At 45.5% G+C, this 19,522-nt stretch overlaps 1 protein-coding gene across 1 annotated transcript in view; it reads right to left on the reverse strand.

Moving 5' to 3' along the window:
• Window positions 1-940: 940 nt before the first annotated feature.
• Window positions 941-19,522, reverse strand: part of NDST1 (N-deacetylase and N-sulfotransferase 1) — a 95,138-nt gene continuing 76,556 nt past the window's right edge. Inside the window, exons 9-15 of the mRNA XM_066590401.1 lie at window positions 18,916-19,012; window positions 13,712-13,835; window positions 13,341-13,515; window positions 12,778-12,948; window positions 11,719-11,828; window positions 8,152-8,254; window positions 941-4,544 (exon numbers count right to left, since the gene is read on the reverse strand). Of these exons, the coding sequence (XP_066446498.1) occupies window positions 4,425-4,544; window positions 8,152-8,254; window positions 11,719-11,828; window positions 12,778-12,948; window positions 13,341-13,515; window positions 13,712-13,835; window positions 18,916-19,012 (900 nt within the window). The 3' untranslated portion in view covers window positions 941-4,424. The remainder of the gene's footprint in view (window positions 4,545-8,151; window positions 8,255-11,718; window positions 11,829-12,777; window positions 12,949-13,340; window positions 13,516-13,711; window positions 13,836-18,915; window positions 19,013-19,522) is intronic.

A 19,522-nucleotide genomic window follows, 5' to 3' on the forward strand; every position in this document is an offset into this window, starting at 1 on the left:
GTTAATCATGCAGCATAAATGAGACAATCCATTTTTTCTGCGGGTCGGTACGGTTACAACGATACCAAAATTCTTACATTTTTTTTAAGGTTTTTCCACTTTTCTGCATTAAAAACCCTTTTTTTTGGAAATCTTTTTTTTTTCCCCTAAATCGCTGCATTCAAAGTCCTGTAACTTTTTTATTTTTCTACGTACGGAGCTCTGTGAGGGCTTATTTTTTGCGAGACGAGCTGTAGTTTTTATTGGTACCATTTTGCGGTACATACGGCTTTTTTGATCACTTTTATTGCGTTTTTAGTGAGGCAAAATACTAAAAATTAGCATTTTGCCTCAGTTTTTTAACGCTTTTTTCCGTGCACAGTCAAAAGCATGTGCAGCTTATTGTACGCATCGTTACAGACGCGACAATACCAAATATGTGGGCGGTTTCATTTTTTTAAAACTTTTTTTATGCCAATCTGAGAAAAAGCATAAAAAGGGGGTTCTTTAACTTTTTTTTTACATTTCTTTAATTCATTTTTTTAATCTTTTTTTTTTTTTTACAACATTTGTGTCCCTCTGGGGGAACTTTGACCACAGTACTGCCCATCGCTGTGATAAGGCATGGCAGCTCCCTCTGTGAACTCTTTCCATGCCGCGATCTACTTAGATCGCGGCAGGGAAGGGGTTTACAGCAGGGGGCGCATCTCCGATGCCCCCCCTGCTGTTGCAGCGGGACGCCGGCTGTGACTGACAGCCGGCTCCCGCTGCAGGATAGCGCGGGATCATATGGGATCTCGCGCTATCCCCAGGACGTAAGTTTACGCCCCGTTGCGGGAAGGGGTTAAAACAGTAAACAGATGTTAATAGTGGCCTCATTCACACGCTGCATTCCGTAGCATCCACAATTCATCCCTTTCAGTCTTAAAGGCACAATTACGGAAAAAAAATCACATTAAGGGTCATTAAAACAAGGAGGTTTTACTGAGCATCTCAGTTATAACTGCAGCACAAACCGCAAAGTGGGACCGCACCTCTAAAACATTAGTAATCTGAGTGGTTAAAGGACCAGCAAATGTAAAAAAAAACAATAAAACCCAATAACAACAAGGTACACAGGGAATAAATAGCAGGAATTGGCAAATATGTGGACTCTAAGCTAGACTACAACAGCATTGCATGCTGGGACATTTCCCATCTAGAGTCACTGGTTGCCGCTCTGCCCTGAAAGCTCACGAACGTGACTTTACATCACAGAATCCCTGATTATTATTGCTACAGTGTATTCTAGGCAGATTCCCATGATGGTCCAGTCTGAAGACTTTCATTCTTCTTCTTCGGAAACTTTTCTCGAAAGTAGGGCAAATGTTTCTGGATGGCATCGGTCAACCCTGGAGAGGCCCTAGAGTGTTTTTTTTTTTTCTTTAAAGGGGTTGTGAACAGCAAAAAATATATATTAGGGTGGAGAGAGTGGACTGGGAGATATTGACATAGCCATATCTCAGTCTATTATAGTCAGGACTCTTAATTTATAGTGTTTGTTAAAGGGGCGGTCCCACTTCTAGCTGTTTTGCTGCAGGAAGCAAACAGCTCCGCACAGTGCATAGTGGCCTGAGTTAGTACTGCAGACCAATCACTTTTATAGTGCTAAGCCCAGACACGCTGCAATGTACCGAGCCGTCTGCTTCCTGCAGCAAAGCAGCTAGAAGTGGGACAAATCTTATAAAGTATGAAATGGGATATTCTTTCTTCACCATGGCGTACCATCATAGAAGAAGCCACATTGTCTCAGCCGGTCCCCCATGCTACACAGTGAGGATGTCCCAACACAAGTATATATGACCAGTGATTAGCCCTGGTGTCAGTGTATCAATGCTAGTTCCCGTCACCTGCTAATTAAGAGTAGTGGCGGACCAGGCACTGGAGGAAGGGGAGCATCAGGGAAGAAGGGGAGACAAGTAAGTAAGCAGCTTTTGGAAAAAACTGACCCCAGAAAACCCCTTCTTGTCCCCAGACGACCCCTTTAAAAGGGTTGAGAAAAGATGAACAACCCCTTTAAGAAGTTAGGATGAAAAAGATGTGAGAAAGGGCACAGAGCAAAGAGCTGATTTCTCTTGCAGCGGCCACTGGATGACCGTTCTTATGGATGCATGTCCTGTAATGACAGGATGGCAGAAGGCCTGACTCAGCATCTCTCCCTTCTGGGACACAGAGGGGGGCCAAGCGAGGCACATAGTTAACGGCTTCCTGCCCCATGGCAAACATATAAGTCATGGGCGGATAGGTGCTCTCGCAAGATGCCATACATGTATAGCTAGAGATGGCACGGGCTCAGGAACCGGACCTGCACCATCTGCAGTGGAAGACAATAGGGATCGCTGTTGATTAATCCCTTATAATGTTGATCGCTGCATATTTGGGGTATGCCGAGAGAGAACTTCCTCTGTAATTTCATAAACACTCTGGCATCCAATCGTAGAGCGCAGATAGGTTGTCATGGCAACTGGATGATAGACAATGGCCTCCGGGTCTGCCATCGCTTATCATAGGCAAAAAAAAAACTGATAATACACTGCTGTACAGAAATACTACAGTGTATTATCTGAGAGATCATAGAATCGCAGGTTCAAAGCCCCTACAAGGACTTAAAAAAAAAGGGTAAGGAATGATCCCTGTAAAAAATGTTTTTAAAAACTTTTTCTTGTTGCATATAAGAAATCCATATTTGGTATTGTTGCATCCATAGCATCCGGTACAATGAATTGACCACACGTTTTATGCTGCATGGCAAACACTCTAAAAAAAAAAGTTAGAACAACTGAGTGAAAATATTTTTTTTTTGTTCATTTCAAATGCTAAAAAAAATGAATAAAAAGAATCAAAAAAGTCATATGTACCCCAAAATGGTAGCAATAAACACTACGGCTCATCACGCAAAAGAAACAAACCCACACAGCTCTGTCCACAGAAACAGAAGAAAGTTCTGGGTCTTTTGGAATGCAGCGATATCCCAAAAAACTATTTTCCAAAAAAAAAAAAAAAAAAGTTTTTTTATTGTGCAAATGTGGAAAAACCTAAAAGAAACATATAGTTTTGGTATAGTCCTGATTGTATTGACCCTCAGAAAAAAGTTATCATGTCATTTATACCCCACACTAAACGCCATGAAAAAAATGGCAGAATTGGTGTTCTGCTACCCTTCCCCCTCCCCCAAAGTAATAAAGATTATATGTACCCCAAAATGGTACCAATAGAACCTGTAGCTTATGGCGCAACAAGTAAGCACCCATACGGCCCCCCAAATTGTTGCATCTTTAAAAAGGTTGCACCCGAATTACAGGTTATTCCTTATCCATAGGGGAAATAGGGGTCCCATATCCCTCTCTTCTCTGCGGGATGCTTCTTCCACCCACAGTGACATCACACTGAATGAAGAGCAGTGAGGGTGATGAGAGACACAGAACCCCCATTCTCAGGATTGGTGGGGTCTGAGTGACAAGATCCCCACACATCAGCAAGTCATCTTCTATTCCTTTAATAACCTGTCATTCTGGTACAACCCCTTTAAGTACCAATCTTGGCCGCATTCTTATAGTATTTGGTTACAGGCAGCTCATTGGCTGGATGTAATTCAGGCACTAATTAAAACTGGAACTTCTTGCTGTAAGAGGGGAAGAGAGAGCTGTCTCATTCGGTATCTGGACACAGAGCTGTTCTCCCGGCAATACACAAATGCTGTAAACTAAAATCTTTATTTGGAGGGGTGGGATTGGGGGGACATGAAGACCATTTTGGTGTTTACAACCCCTTTAAAACCTTTCGTACCTGTGTCATTAGTGCTGCTGTAGGAGGCATGTTAATCAGTAAATAACTCAATACACTGCTTGCACCAAACTGTACACTAATTACATGGAGAGTAAAGATTTCATTTAACCAAATATCACATTCAGTTATCTATGTGAACTCAGGACGATTCCAAGGAGCAGCCTGGAAACGCTTGCAGTCTTTTTGTGGGAAGACCAGGAAATATTCTTGAAATACATGGTATCTCATAGCTTAGTGGCACTTCCATCTGTAGTACGGAGTCATTTTAAAGCCCACATTGTTGGAAGTTCCGAATTCAGACCTATCCAAGATTTCCACGTCCTTCCAAATCGCTGGGGCGCTAATACTTTTATAAGTGGTTGAGTCCAAGTACAACAGTCACACAAACTTGTAAGACCCTACAAAGCAGAGGGTCCTACACAATATAAACCAGGCCTCTAAAACAGGCCTTTCAGGATGCATATCAGTTGCTATGCGATGCCTTCAGGAGTAAAGGAGGTCCATCTCGATGTCTATCGAAGTCACTTGACAAGTCGGTAAGGCCAGAGTTCCTTGATGCCGTATCTACTTGGTCAAATTTCTTAAGGACTTATCCTCTTCCCAAAAGCAGCGGCCGCCAGCTACCTCGTGTTCTGCAGCTCCTCTCTCAGCCAGGTGGGTAGCGTCTGACCCATCTTGTACAGCAGCTTGGAGAGCTCGATGTTATGGTCCCTATAATAGTCTGTCAAGAAGGAGCGCGACTGCAAAAAGGAAAGGAAATCAAGATTACTCAAGAGAATTAACACTGACGTCTGTACATGGATACACAGAGACTGAGAAGAGAACTGGGTGTGGTCTCTTGGAACCTCCCACGAGGAGCGGGTAATGCATTGTGTATTCGTAGTAGGGTGTGTTGGCACTCGTATATCCCCACCTTGTTTCTATTTAACCCCTTCGCTTTGGGGCATAGATGTATGCCATCCAGGATCGGTGTTTGTATGTAGAGGGATCGGGAGACGAACGTGCTACATGCAGTGTGGGTGTCGGCTGTTTCTGACAGCTGACACCCACCAGCAACAGCCATAATCGGTGCTCATGCTGATGGCAGCTGGTAACCTTTTAAATGCATCTGTCAATTCTGACGGCGGCATTTGAATGCCCCAATCGGAGTTCAGGGGCCCTGAACACCCCAACACACGTAATGATTGTCCTGCTCGATTGCCATGGCAGCCAGAGACCTTCGGAAGGCCCCCAGGTTGCCATAAATGAATGCCTAGCAAGGCGTGCCTGTAAAAATGCAGTGAGTCTACTGTTATACTATGTTATTATTACATTATACTGGATGAGCAAGCAAAAAATTGCAAGTTCAAGTCCCCATTGGGGACTAAGAAAAAAATAAAAGGTAGTAAAAAAATTTTTTTTTACTCATTTTAAATTTGTTTAATGATAAGAGTTTAAAAAAAAACTTTTTTCCATATTTCTAAGGGAAAAAAAGAAGCAATTTTAGTGGAAGAAACAACCTGCAGGTAATATACCCCCCCCGAGACCTCCAGTCCCAGGAGAGAGTTTTGTTCCTAAAGAGAGCCGCTTTAAGTCGGCAGTTGCTGAGACCATCCATTGACATCCCACGATCACTGATCGGGATGGCAGTCTCCCTGTTCAACACCTTAGCTGCTGTGGTCACAATGGACCATACCACTGGGATTGGAGATAATGCTGATCCCAACCAGAATGGTGTCAGCTGTATGTTAACTACCGAGCTTAAAGGCTCATTCACATGAGCGTAGATGGTATGGGTCCGGCCCATTTACGCCAAGCCGGGATTGCCGTCGGACGAGGGGAGACAGTTTAGCTCGGCTAAGCTGCCTCCCCCTTTCCACCCCCTCACCGACTTTCGGCTAGGAAAGGGGGTGGGTGCTATTATGCTAAGCTCCCCTCTCCGCCCCTTGTCGGCTGCCAATAATGGGAAGGGACGGAAGCTTAGCAACTAGCTCCTGCCTCATCTTGCGCGCTCTCATTGCAAACAGCCAGCAAGGGGCGGACAGAAGGAGGGAAGGGGTTGGGAGTTCAGCAGACACGCTAAACCAATGCATCAGATGGGTAGCATATATCGGCCAGGGCGTGAAAGCGCAGCCGATATACGCTCGTGTGAATGAAGCCTAAGGGCTTATTCAGACGACCGTATATCGGCCGCGTATTCAAATGGTATCAATGCAAACTACGGGACATCCCGCACAAAATAAGCCCTCACACAACTATGTTGACGGAAAATTAAAAAGTTATCGCGATCAGAAGATGGCGGCAGAAAATAATAAAAAAAAAATTAAATATTTTTGAAAAAAAAATTAAAGTAGTACATAGAAAAAAACTATATAAACTTGGCATCATAGTAATCGCACTGATCCAAGGGATCGTGTCATTTTTGTTGCAGTGTGTACACCGTAGAAACAAGACGCACTCAAAGAGGCAACCCCCCCCCATTTCACGCCCCTTAAATTTTTTAAAAAGTTTTTCAGTACATTACATGGTACATCAAACAGACCAGTAAAAAATACATCTCATCACACAAAAAACAACAAAACTTCATGCAGCGACGGCGATGGATAAACAAAGGAGTTACGATTTTTTAAAAGGAGGAAGGAAAGACTGAAAATGGAAAAAAAAAAGGTCCCTGTCCTTAAGGGGTTAAACCTCGCAGTCCCGGCATCAATGTGTAGAAAAGATGCAAAATGATCAAAGAAAAGGATGTAAACTTCACTTGATCATTCACAAACAATCGGTGGTAATTACTGTGGGGCCGGCCTGCTGTAACCCTGTCCTAGTAGATACCTGCAGCTGCCACTAGTGGGAGCTCACTGAATACACATTTATGCAGCTCCATTAACCCCTTAGTGACAGGCCTATTTTAGCTAATGGATGCAATCACTTTTGGGGGGATTTTCGTCTCCACTTTTCAAAAGCAATTACTTTTTATTTTTCCGTCAACACGGCCGTATGAGCGCCCCTGTTTTGCGTGCGAAATGTAGTTTTTACTGCTACCATTTTTTGGTACCAAAATGTATAATGTGTTGTAAAACTTTTATTAATTCTTTTGGAGGGCAGCGAGAAAAAATGCATCAATTCTGCCGTTTTTTTTTTGTTTTTTTTTTTACAGAGTTATCATACAGCATAGGGGCTTATTCAGACGACCGTATATCGGCCGGGTATTCGCGCCGGTCGATATACGGTGTCCCTCTCTGCAGGGGGAGGAGGCTGGAAGAGCCGGGAGCAGTGCTCTGAGCTTCCACCCCCTCTTCGCCCCTCGGCACTATTTGCAATGGGAGGGGGCGTGATGGGGCAAAGCTAAGTCTCAGAACTTAGCCCCACCCCCTCCTCTCATTGCAAATAGTGCCGAGGGGCGGAGAGGGGGCGGGAGCTCAGAGCACTGCTCCCGACTCTTCCAGCCTCGTCCCCCTGCAGAGAGGGACGCCGTATATACGGTCATCTGAATAAGCCCTAAATGACATGGTCATTTTTTTTTTCTGCAGGTCGTTACGATTAGGACAATACCAAAATGATAATATACTTTTTTGTAGTTTTTTTCACTTTTGCCCAATCAGAACCTTCTTTTTTTTTTTAAACAATTTTCGTGTGAGGGCTTGTATTGTATGTGACGAGTTGTAGTTTTTATTGATACCATCTTGGGTTACATTTGGCTTTTTTATCACTTCTTTTGTGTTTTTTTCAGAGGCAAAATCAGCAAAATCAGCATTTTAGCTCCATGTTTAGTTTTCTCTATGGTTGGTGCCATGCGGGATAAAAAGTCTGTTCAATTATTTACACGTGTCATCAAGGATGTGAAGAAAGCAAATATGTGGGGTTTCATTTATTTTTATAACCAAATGGGTTTTTTAAAATTAGTTTTTTAATTATTTTTTTACACATTTTTTATGTCCCTGTACGGGACTTGAACCTTTAAAGCTATAATTGCTCTGAAAATACATTGCATTACTTCTGTACTGCGATGTATTATTGCTTACAATAGCAGTCCACGGGACGTAAGTTGCATTAGGCATCACCCAGCCAGGACGCAAACTTATATCCCGTGGCATTAAAGAGTTAAGTCTAAGGGGGTTATCTGGGACTTTTTTCTCCCCCTTGATGATAGGTCATCAATACCAGATTGGTAGGGTCCAGCAACCATCACCCCTGCAGATCAGCTGTTAGCTGGCCCAGAATGGTACTGCAGCTCAGCCCCGTTGGCGTACCTGGCATTCCAACACTCGCTTTTCTTACTACAATACTCTTATTGTACGACCAATGATGAGAACACTTTTCTAAAATCTGACCCAAAACGATACTTTGTAGCACTGAACTCCCCAGACTTACATCCGAGTCCATATCGGGGTATTTCCTCCCCTTGCTTTTTCCCAAACATTTGGTTTTCCCACCATCCAGAAGTTGGCACCAAAATCCCTTCTTGGCATCAAACCTGGAATAAAAAAGTAAGAAATGAATGAGCCGCTCTTTCCCGGCGCTATGGATTTGAGATAATTGCATTAATTACATGTCAGCCCTGCCAACTGCAAAAATTGTGTTGAAATGAGGGGAAAAACTTTTTTTTTTTTAAGCCAATTAACAGTTCGAAATGAAAACTAAAACATGTGTGCCAATGTGGAGCGGCATTAAGACCCGTCAGGAGAATCAAATGCTCAGCTATTCAGATGCCAAATGTCTTTCTACCTTCCGTGTGGATGGCAGGTACGCCTTAATGAGCAAGTGAGAAGAGAAACACAACGGACTTCAGCATTTATACAGCTTAACCCCTCAGTGACTGGGTGGTTTTCATTAGGCTTTTTAAAGCCCATTTTTTTAGTATGCATTAACCCCTTCCTGCTGCAGCCCTTTTTTGTATTCCCCACTTCTAAAAAAAAACCCCAAAAACATCTTTTAACCATTTAATGTACCAAATAACGTATTGGAAAGCTTTTAAAAGTTGGGTTAAATGGAAAAAAAACCCCAGCAGTTTTGCCCATATTTAGAGGGTTTGTCTTTATGGCGGTCATAGTGCGGTAAAATGACATGCCATCTCTATTCTGTGTATCAATACGATTATGGCAAGACCAAATCCAGGCTTTATTCACACAAGCGTATATATCGGCCGCGCTTTCACGGACAGACGATATACGCTGCCCATTAGTTTGCAATGCATCAATTCAGATGGCCGTATTCCCGCAGTGTAAAAGCGCCCAGCCGGCCAAGATAGCGCATTTCGGCTGGGCGCTTTTACGTTGGCCAAGAAAGATAGTTCAGGAACTATGTTACTGGCTGGAATACAGTGGGCACTACCATAGACTCCTATGGGAGCCTATAGCTGCTGCCGGAGAAGGGAGGAGGGGGGGGGGGAGTTTAGTAGCGTGCCTGCTGACCTCCCACCCCCTTCCCTCCTTCTCTTAGCTCGGCCCCCGCCATTGCAAACAGCGGCAATGGACAGAGAGGAGAAGAGAAGGGGGAGGGAGTTTTATAATTGCGCTGCTAAACTCCCTCCCACCTCCCTTCTTCAGCAGCTAGGATAGGCTCCCATAGGGATCTATGCAACTGCCGCCTCTGACGTGGGAGGGCCCATGTGCACTGATGCATTGTAAGCCAATCAGACAGGCAGCGTGTATCGGCCGGGCGTGAAAACCCGGCCGATATACGCCCGTGTGAATAAGCCCTAACGTTGATATAGGAGATTGCTATATCAGTTACATAATGCCAAGTTTTAATAAGATGGACTTTTATGGACATAGCGATACCATTTTTTTTTTTTACTTTTAATATTTTTTTTAATTTACTAATCAATAAAAAAAATATTTCATTTTTTTTTTAGTCCCCATTGAGATCTGAACTGGCGATTTTCTGATCACATGTATAATATACTGCAATACTTCAGTATCTCATAACTTTAACAGACAAAGGGGGGGGGGGGGGGCGCCTTCGCCTGCTTCTCTGCACAAGGTTATTAGCTGCGTCCGTCTTTCTTTTCCACCAGGCAATTAGCTGTTTTTTAGCTTTACATTATTTTAGGCAAGGACTACCAGACTAAAATTAAAGGGGGTTTTCGGGGAAATACTACTGAGTAGCTATCCTTAGGACAGGTCATCAATGGTTGATGGGTCTGCCGCTTGGGACTGTAGCTGATCCTCCAGCTCACTGTCATCGCAACACACAGAGGTCAAAGTGGAGGTTGTTGCTCTGACCCCTTGTGTAGTGGCCAGTCCTGGTAACTACAGCTGCAGATCTCATTAAAATCAATGGGAGCCGTGCCTGCAGTTACAAGTGCCGGCCACTACACAGCAGTCAGAACAGCAGTTTTGGCTCTGTACCCCTGTGTGTGGCCAGTCCTGGTAACTACAGCTGCAGATCTCATTAAAATCAATGGGAGCCGTGCCTGCAGTTACAAGTGCCGGCCACTACACAGCGGTCAGAACAGTAGTTTTGGCTCTGTACCCGAACAGCTGATCGGCCGGGATCCCGAGCAGTGGACTCCAGGTGGCTACATACTGATGACCTATCCTATAAAATATCATGGCAGCTCCTAATATAACCGGAATAGCATAAGTATAAAAGCATAAAAAGGTTATATCAATTTAAAGATAACCTGTCCTGGAGGCAGCAGGGCGGCTGTACAAAAACGGATCCCCCATCACTTCCCAGTCCACTGACTACTGCAGCTTTCCATTCCTCTCCACTCCCACACTTTCTCAGTCAGCCCTATTAAATTTGCCTGCTGGCACTGAGTCTGTCAAGTGGGTGGTCTCTACCACTTACTGTCAATCAAATCTGACATCACCCAGTGACAGTGATTTATGGGAACCTCCCATTTGACAGATTCACAGTGTCAGGAGAGAAACCTAATGGCACTTGTGCCGTAGAACTGCGCCCCAAATCACCTGCATAAACAGACCATTTGGGGTGCTCCCCGCCTCACTAGTGGAGCGCTACAGCTTAGGCTCTGAACGCAGCCAGTCAAAAAGGCGAAACATGCCGGGCAGCATAACAAAAATATAATGACTCAGATTACAGTCAGAAGGGCCTGCTTGGGGCGGAATGTCTTCCCCTCATAATGGGTCCATTTCTGGCTGCCATTCCATTTTTCCATTCCTATGCAAGACCAGAAAAATGGAATGACCGCATGTAGATATGAACAAAGCTTTACTGATGGTGCTTAACCCCTTAAGGTCCAGAGATTTATTGTTTTTTTATTTTCGTTTTTCCATCCCCGCCCTTTCCAAGAGCCATAGCTTTTTAATTCTTCCATTGACATGGCCGTATGGGGACTTGTCTTTGCAGAACAAGTTATTTAATGGTACGAATTGATCTACCATATAATATATGAATAGATGTTAAAAAAAATTTAAATGGGAAAAAAATTTAAAAAATTGCGCCATTTTTTGGTGGGTTTAGTTTTTACAGCACTCACAGTGCAGTAAAAATGACATATGAACTTTTTTCTACGGCCAGTAGGATTATAATCGGCCTTTAGTAGGCTGCGGGCTGCCATGCTAGCCCATCCGCACCCTCCAATCGTGCTGTAAGGGTTGCCGATGGGGGGCGGGAAGGGGTGCTCCCTCTGACTATTTGGCTGTGCCACCTAACCAGTTAAATGCTCTGATCAGAGCTAACGCAGAATTACCAAGGGCTGTCAGCTGAGAGCCACCAGATATGGCGTGGACTCTAAGACTGTTCTAGTCATTTGGCGGTCCTGAAATGGTTAATCAATAAGCTTCTACTGAATATAACACGCCAGAATTTTTAACATCGTACTCTATAGCTGTGTGACCGGAAGCAGAAGATTTGGCGCTCTGTACCCAAAGACCCGAGCACTGACCCCTCTGACGAGACTATTGGAATAGCTAATATACATTACACCTTAATAAAACCAAGGTGCGCACCACGCGCAGATGTACTTACGCCAGGGTCTTGTGGTAGTCTATGGCGTTCGCCAATCCAAGGAATTTCTGGACAGAGTCCATCACGTTGGCCGGCTCAGTGCGCAGCAGCTTACCATCTAAAACCAGCATCTAGGAGGAAGAACAAACCCCGGGGTTCAGGAATGGGCAGTTTCAGAATTCCTACCCAATCAGAAGCTTTCTGTAAGGAGAGCCACTGATTGGGTCACTGTTACTACTGGGGTATTTTATGGAGTTGCTACAGATTTGACCTTTTGCAATGCCAAGGAAGAAATCTGCACCACAGTCACAGTAACATCCGGGACGGGGCAGGTGAGGGTAAGCAAAAGCCTAGGTCGTCACCTAGCACAGGTAAGGGGGCAAGGGGCGGGGGAAGGGGGGGCCCAATTTTATTGGTAAAGTAATTTTTTGCAACACTTAGGTTTCTATACAAAGAGCACTTCCTTCAAACCCTGGGAGCATTGAGTATCTTCTGTATTTCTCACTGCTCCTCACTCCAGTCTGGTTCTCCTCTGGGCACTGGCGATGTACTAGATTTTGCCGATGACCACGTCTGTATTAATTATAGGGTCGGATCTGGGGTCTATTTTAATTATATGTGCAGATAAGAGCTCTATATTAATTATGAGGGCTGATCTGGGGGCCAGTGGAACATCTGCAACAGGGCTTTCCAGCTACCATGTGTCATTTATAATACTGGTGGGCACCATGGGCCCGGGTATGATGCAATTTTTGCACTCACTAGTGCTATACCACTGGCCAAAGATGTCTCAGTAAACTATGCATTCTCCAGAAGAAATCTCTGTGGCGGTCTGGGCCGAATGGAGGAGAAAAGTAAAACGAGTCACCGGATTAAATAATTGTACTTCCTGTATCCTTTAAAGATGTGTTTAAATCTCTTTCATTCAGAAAGTAATGTGTTTTGCATGATCAGGGCTGGGACACTGAATCACCTTGTCCAGGCCCTGAACATCCATGTGATACGTGCAGATCTTTTCTGCCACGTCTCTATGTATCCCAATGGTGAGGAGGTAAGCGCACACCGAGTTTTCTCACTCACCTGGTTAGCGTGAAAGTGGTTTAACCATCGTTCAATATGAGTGGAGTACCATCCTGGGACAAGGCACCTGCTCTGCAGCGCTCGTAACTTTGGTGAGGCTTCTGCTCCAGCAGCTATGACTTCTTGGAAAGTGTATTTCAGGGCCATAGGGTCATCATGGGCCCTTTGATGCTGAGAACAAAGGAAAAGTTAAAATCCCACCATAAAGCCACAGGACATTCCATGATGAATTTGTAAGCCTTGCGGCCCCTTTAAGTGACAGAGCATCTACCCTGTTTCCCTGAAAATAAGACATACCCGGAAAATAAGACATAGCATGATTTTCCAGAATTTTTGAGGATGCAAAATGATTTTTCAGGCTTTTTGAGGATGCTTGAAATATAAGCCCTACTCCAAAATTAAGCCCTGCTAACAGTTAATTAAAAAAAGTCAATTTAAATAGTGTCCAGGCAGCTATACGTGTAAAATAGTTAAACCTTTTTGAACAAAAATTAATATAAGACACTGTCTTATTTTCGGGGAAACTCGGTAGTTAGAAGATGAGCAGTAAATGTATCAATTACCTGGTACCAGGAGTAAGCGCGGTCTGCAGGATTAATGAGGATAGTAATGAGTTTAGCCTTAGGCAGAAGAGCTGCCACCCGGCGCGGAACAACATCGGAGTCAAAGTAGTTGGCGCTCTTCTCAAAGTAAAAGTCTGAAGTGGTGTTTGATGGAATGGGGAAATACTCCATGTACCTAGAGAAGGGGCGAGACGAGAATCTGGTTACATCCAAGCTGTCCTAATGACCAAGTCATCAATACCAAAAATATGGGACTTGATGTTGGCGGTTGCACCCGTGAACACCACCGTACCTCTCATACCCCCAGTAGGCATTACCCCCATACGGTATTACAGGATCTACACCCCTGGGGTCAGCAGGACACGACTCACCAGTCAATCCCTTTGTGGTAATTTTGGCCATTGAAGAACTGGATTTCCTCAAAGGTCTCGGAGCTGGGGTAATTACTGCTCAGGTCTGGGTGCATGCCCAGGAAGAGGTACAAGGCCGTGGTTCCTGCAAATAGAGTTATTATTCCAGTACATTACATTGTCATCTTGCTCTAGTCACATCCAAAGCTGCGTTCACAATTCTACTTGGGATGACTCCACACTGTGCTGACAGACAATCCATAACTGCTGAGCCGAGATCAATACTCAGTGATTTATGCTGCAAGTATTCTACGCTCGGCATGAAAGGCTAGAAGTGAGAGCGTGCGGTGTACACACACTGAACCAGCAGGGGGCGCTGAACGAAGCTCTACAGATGGCAGATTAGAGGACGCAACATTCAGATCCTACAAGATAAATAATGCCTGATATTCTCCAGTTCCTCGGCTTGCTCGTACATATGTGGTCGTCGGCATTACGGGGATTCTTTGGCATTTGCATTCATTTTTGGAAAGAAAACATATTTGTAAGACCGCATCTGAGAAGAAAAACTGCAAGCTGTTTTGTGTCATTTGCCACAGTTTCTGAAAAAAAACTACCGCCACATCAAAAACTGTGACAAAAGGCCGAATACGCCGCAATGTAATAGGAGCTGCTCATTGCCCTTAGAATCCAGTCACTCTGCAGCCGCTCTCCCCTCCGGAGCACCAATCTCATCTCTGGGGGCGCTGCTGCAGCCGTACCGTTAACTAGTATGACTGCCACATAATGCTACAGTCCCCGGTACTATACCTCTAGATCACCAGGATATATGCACTAACCGCCTCAGGGATGGTACAGTAAAGTAGCAATATTTGCAGATGATACAAAACTATGTAAAGTAATGATCACTAGAGAGGACGCAAGGAGATTGTAAGAGGATCTGGATAAGTTGGGAGCAGAACAATGGCAAGTGAGGTTTAACCCTGATAAATGGAAGGTTCTGCACATGGGCAGGAAATACATACCACCACTACACACTAAACTAATAATTGCAATGCACCACACAGCTCTGCTACATGTACATCACACACATGGTTACGCTACATGCACGTCACACACACAGCTTCGCTACATGCACGTCACACACACAGCTTGGCTACATGCACGTCACACACACAGCTTGGCTACATGCACGTCACACACAGCTCTGCTACATGTACATCACACACATGGTTACGCTACATGCACGTCACACAAACAGCTTCACTACATGCACGTCACACACACAGCTTCGCTACATGCACGTCACACACACAGCTTCGCTACATGCACATCACACACACAGCTTCGCTACATGCACGTCACACACACAGCTTCGCTACATGCACATCACACACACAGCTTCGCTACATGCACGTCACACACACAGCTTCGCTACATGCACGTCACACACACAGCTTCGCTACATGCACGTCACACACACAGCTTCGCTACATGCACGTCACACACACAGCTTCGCTACAAGCACGTCACACACACAGCTTCGCTACATGCACGTCACACACACAGCTTCGCTACATGCACGTCACACACACAGCTTCGCTACATACACGTCACACACACAGCTTCGCTACATGCACGTCACATACACAGCTTCGCTACATGCACGTCACACACACAGCTTCGCTACATACACGTCACACACACAGCTTCGCTACATGGACGTCACACACACAGCTTCGCTACATGCACGTCACACACACAGCTTCGCTACATGGACGTCACACACGGCTTTGCTACATGCACGTCACACACACAGCTTCGCTACATACACGTCACACACACAGCTTCGCTACATGCACGTCACACACACAGCTTCGCTACATACACGTCACACACACAGCTTCGCTACATGGACGTCACACACACAGCTTCGCTACATGCACGTCACACACACAGCTTCGCTACATGGACGTCACACACGGCTTTGCTACATGCACGTCACACACACAGCTTCGCTACATACACGTCACACACACAGCTTCACTACATGGACGTCACACACGGCTTTGCTACATGCACGTTACACACACACAGCACTGCTAAATGCACGTCACACACACAGTGAGTGACCGGGCCAACAGGGAGCACAGTCGCCAGGCCGCGGATGAGCTCAGACAGGTGGGGAGGGGCACAGTAGCACACTTTTCACAGCAGCATTGCGCTTGTTCAGCGGGATCGCAATGCTACAGCACCAGGGAAGGGGACCAAGGCCAAGCCAAGCATCCGAGGAGGAGGTGAGTGAAACGAGGCAGGAGGGGAGATCATGGGCTGCCATTCTCCAGCGCAGCCAATTAAATTGGGGGCGTTTTCTTGTGGGCGTGCATATTGTCTCCACCTATTCTTCTCGTAGTGACAAGATACAATAATACCCAGCACTATCATGTCATCCGTCCATGCGTGAGCATGTAACTCACTCACGCATGGACGGATATGTGGTCGTTAGTAGTTTGATAGAAAAACACTAGATAACACTGACATGGAGAAGGACTTGGGGATTTTAGTGAACTGTAAACTTAACTAAAGCAACCAGAGTCAGGCAGCTGCTGCCAAGGCAAATGGGATCATGGGAGGCATCAATAGAGGTCATGGGGTGCATGATGAGAACATTGTTCTTCCTCTTTACAAGTCACTGGTCAGACCACACATGGAATATTGTGGACAGTTTTGGGCACCGGTACTCAAGGAGGACATATCAGAGCTTAAGCGGGTACAAAGGCGGGCAACTAATTAATTAGTAGTTAATGGAATGGACGGACTACAATACCCAGAGAGGTTATCAAAATTGGGGTTATTTAGTTTAGGAAAAAGACATCTGAGGGACAACCTAATGACTATGTATAACTATATAAGGGTACAATACAGAGATCTCTCCCATCATCTATTATACCCAGGACTGTAACCAGGGGGCGCTCTAATAACTATGTATAGATATTTCAGGGGTTAGTACAGAGATCTCTCCCATCATTTATGTAATCCTAGGTCTGTGACTTGTAGCAAGGGTCGCCCTCTACATCCGGAGGAAAGGCTTCTACACAGCATATTAGGGGGTCTTCACTGTAAAAGCAGTGAGACTGTGGAACTCTCTGCCTGAGGACATAGGGGTGGGGAATTCAATAAAAGAGTACAGGAGGAATCTGGATGCCTTTCTGGAGGGATACAATATTACATGTTATAATTATTCAAAACCTCAGAAGCGTCGGTGGTCCAGGGATTATTTTGATTGCCAGATTGGACTCAGGAAGGAATTTTTCCCCTAAAATGAGAAAATTTAGCTTCTACCTCATTGGTGTTTTTTGCCTTCCTCTGGATCAACATTGGGGGGTAACAGGCTGAACTGGATGTCTTTTTTCAGCCTTACATACTATGTTAGTTGACTTCCTTCCTCGAAGGGTTGTTTGAGGTCGTCCCCCTGAAGTGGTATTTATCACTCATCCACAAGATAGGTGATAAAAGATCTGATTGGTTGGGGTCCCTCAATCTTCCTATCTGCACCTCCTGCAGTTACGAGGAGGGCTGAGAACACAAGCTGCTGCTCCATTACATTCTATGGGACTGCCGGAGTTCGCTGACTGTCTCCAACAGTCCCAGTGAAGTGAATGGACCAGCAGCAGGCACGCTCAGCCGCCACTCCATTCAAACTCCTCCTCGCCGGAAAGTGTGCGATGAGACGTAGCGGCTTTTCTCGGATAGATATCGCACTCACCTGTGTGAAAGCACCCTTAGGGCTCCGGCACACGAGCACTTTTGGGGATGCAAGATCTGTGCATTGAATGCACAGCAAAATGAACCCATTGATTGCAATGGATTCCTTTACACGTGTTTTATTTCTGCGTGCATTTCAAGCGTGGGGGAAAAAATGCAACATGGTTTAATAGCGCCCTTCTGCCTGAAATCGCGCACTGAACCGCGTAATTTCACAGGGTAAAACGATAACACTTGGGCCTACTCAGTCAGCTGACCCTAGGACTACTCCAACATAGCGTTGGCGGGACCGCACCAGTGTGAGTGGTCCTGGCAGCACGAAAATGTACAGTAAAAAGCGCTGATACGGGTGCTATAGCACGCGATTGTGCGCCCTGCATGGCACATACACGTCACGCAATAGCGAGCATATATGTGTGTGGGCGCCCTTACTGATAGACGGCTAGTTGCACACTAGCAGTAAGTACAGGTTGTGCCCATGCATTGGACAAGCGGTGAGGTTATTCACGTGGACTATCGGTCTGCATGGAATTACACGGACCGCACGCGGAAGCCTATGATTGGGAATAATAAATGGGCATAAACTGGGTAATTTCCCGGGAGACCCCAGAACAAGATGGCAGGGGGCAAACTAAAACCAGCCCTTATTTACATAGTATGATGGCCTTTGTGAATGGCATTAATATGGAGGACTATATGACGGTATTATGTGGCTTTTTTTAGGGTGCAACCGTGCATTCCAAAATGTCATGGGGCCATAACAGACGGTGTGATGGCTGGGGTCCGGTGCTGAGACCCTTTACTGATCATCCGAGTGCTGTCTCTGCTTGCTGAAGACGGGTGCATAGACTTTCTAGTGAGTCCGTCGGATGAGTCTTTCTGCTGCTTCGTTCTAGCAATCAGTGGAGGTCTTGGCATGTGGACCCCCAGCGATCAAAGTTTTTGGACAGTGTAGCCTCACTGTATGGGCATACTAACTGGTACTACATAGGGCACGTTAGAACTGTGCCGTCCGTGTAGAAGCATCCACAAGCGCATTCTCCAGACGTTAAATCCTACTTAGTCCGCTCCCGCACGGCGGTCCGCTGCAGCTGCCACTATGTAAACACCCTACCCAGCAGCTGCGCCAGCTTACAGGGGGCACCCAGCTTCATATCCAGTATGCCGCCGTCTTTTGCTCGGACTCCTTTTTTTTCCCACACTAATTCCGCCCGTCTCCTGACATCCTGCACTAATCCCGGCCCCCACTGTGCAAACGCCACATCCTGTATTAATCTCAGTTTCCCCTCTTTTCATAGACTTCATCATGTTGTAATCCTTCCTGCCCTCCGTACTCGCTAATAATCCCAGCTCCCGCGGGACACATATAACATCCCATGCTCAGAGGTGTTACACGCTCGCCGCTGCGCACACACATGCAGGTCATTAGGCATCTGGCGGCAACTCTTAAAGAGACATACCTGTTTTCTGAGGTCCAATGATCAGCAGCTTGGGAAAGCGGTCACAGGTTTTCTCCTTCGACCAAATGTCTTTATGCCGCTTATCTTCACAAGGATCCTGCAAGCAGAGACAGATTGCAATGGGAAGAGCGTTGACGTCAGCCATCCTAAAGGTAAAAGTCATCCGAATTTGGGAAAGCTGGGTGACAAAGAACAGAGTCCCCATCGTAGTTTCCATAGGGGGTGCCCACTGCATTCCTAGACCGCCAAATGGTAAAACTGCCTAGTCCTGTATCACTATGCTTAGCCTTTCAGTAGTCTAGTAAAGCTGGGTGACGACTTCTGTATCAACTACACAGCAACTCGTCAACATTTTTGTGCCCATAGTGTGCCACGTGGCCAAGAAACCTGCAGCACGTGCTTGTACACTTCACCGCGGATCTTCGCTGTGCGGCGTGTACGGGTTAAAAATGTGGTTTCGACTTCTTTCTGTTGAAAAGAAGTCGAAACCACATTTTTCGACTTTGTGACTGATTGCAGTTGTCCATTAAGTTGGTTGACTAAAAAGAAACACATGAACACCCGTCTTGCCTTCTTATCGACTTGCCTGATCAAATACTTGCTTCTG

Source organism: Eleutherodactylus coqui, chromosome 2, assembly GCF_035609145.1.
Source record: "Eleutherodactylus coqui strain aEleCoq1 chromosome 2, aEleCoq1.hap1, whole genome shotgun sequence".
NCBI classification, from domain to species: domain Eukaryota; kingdom Metazoa; phylum Chordata; class Amphibia; order Anura; family Eleutherodactylidae; genus Eleutherodactylus; species Eleutherodactylus coqui.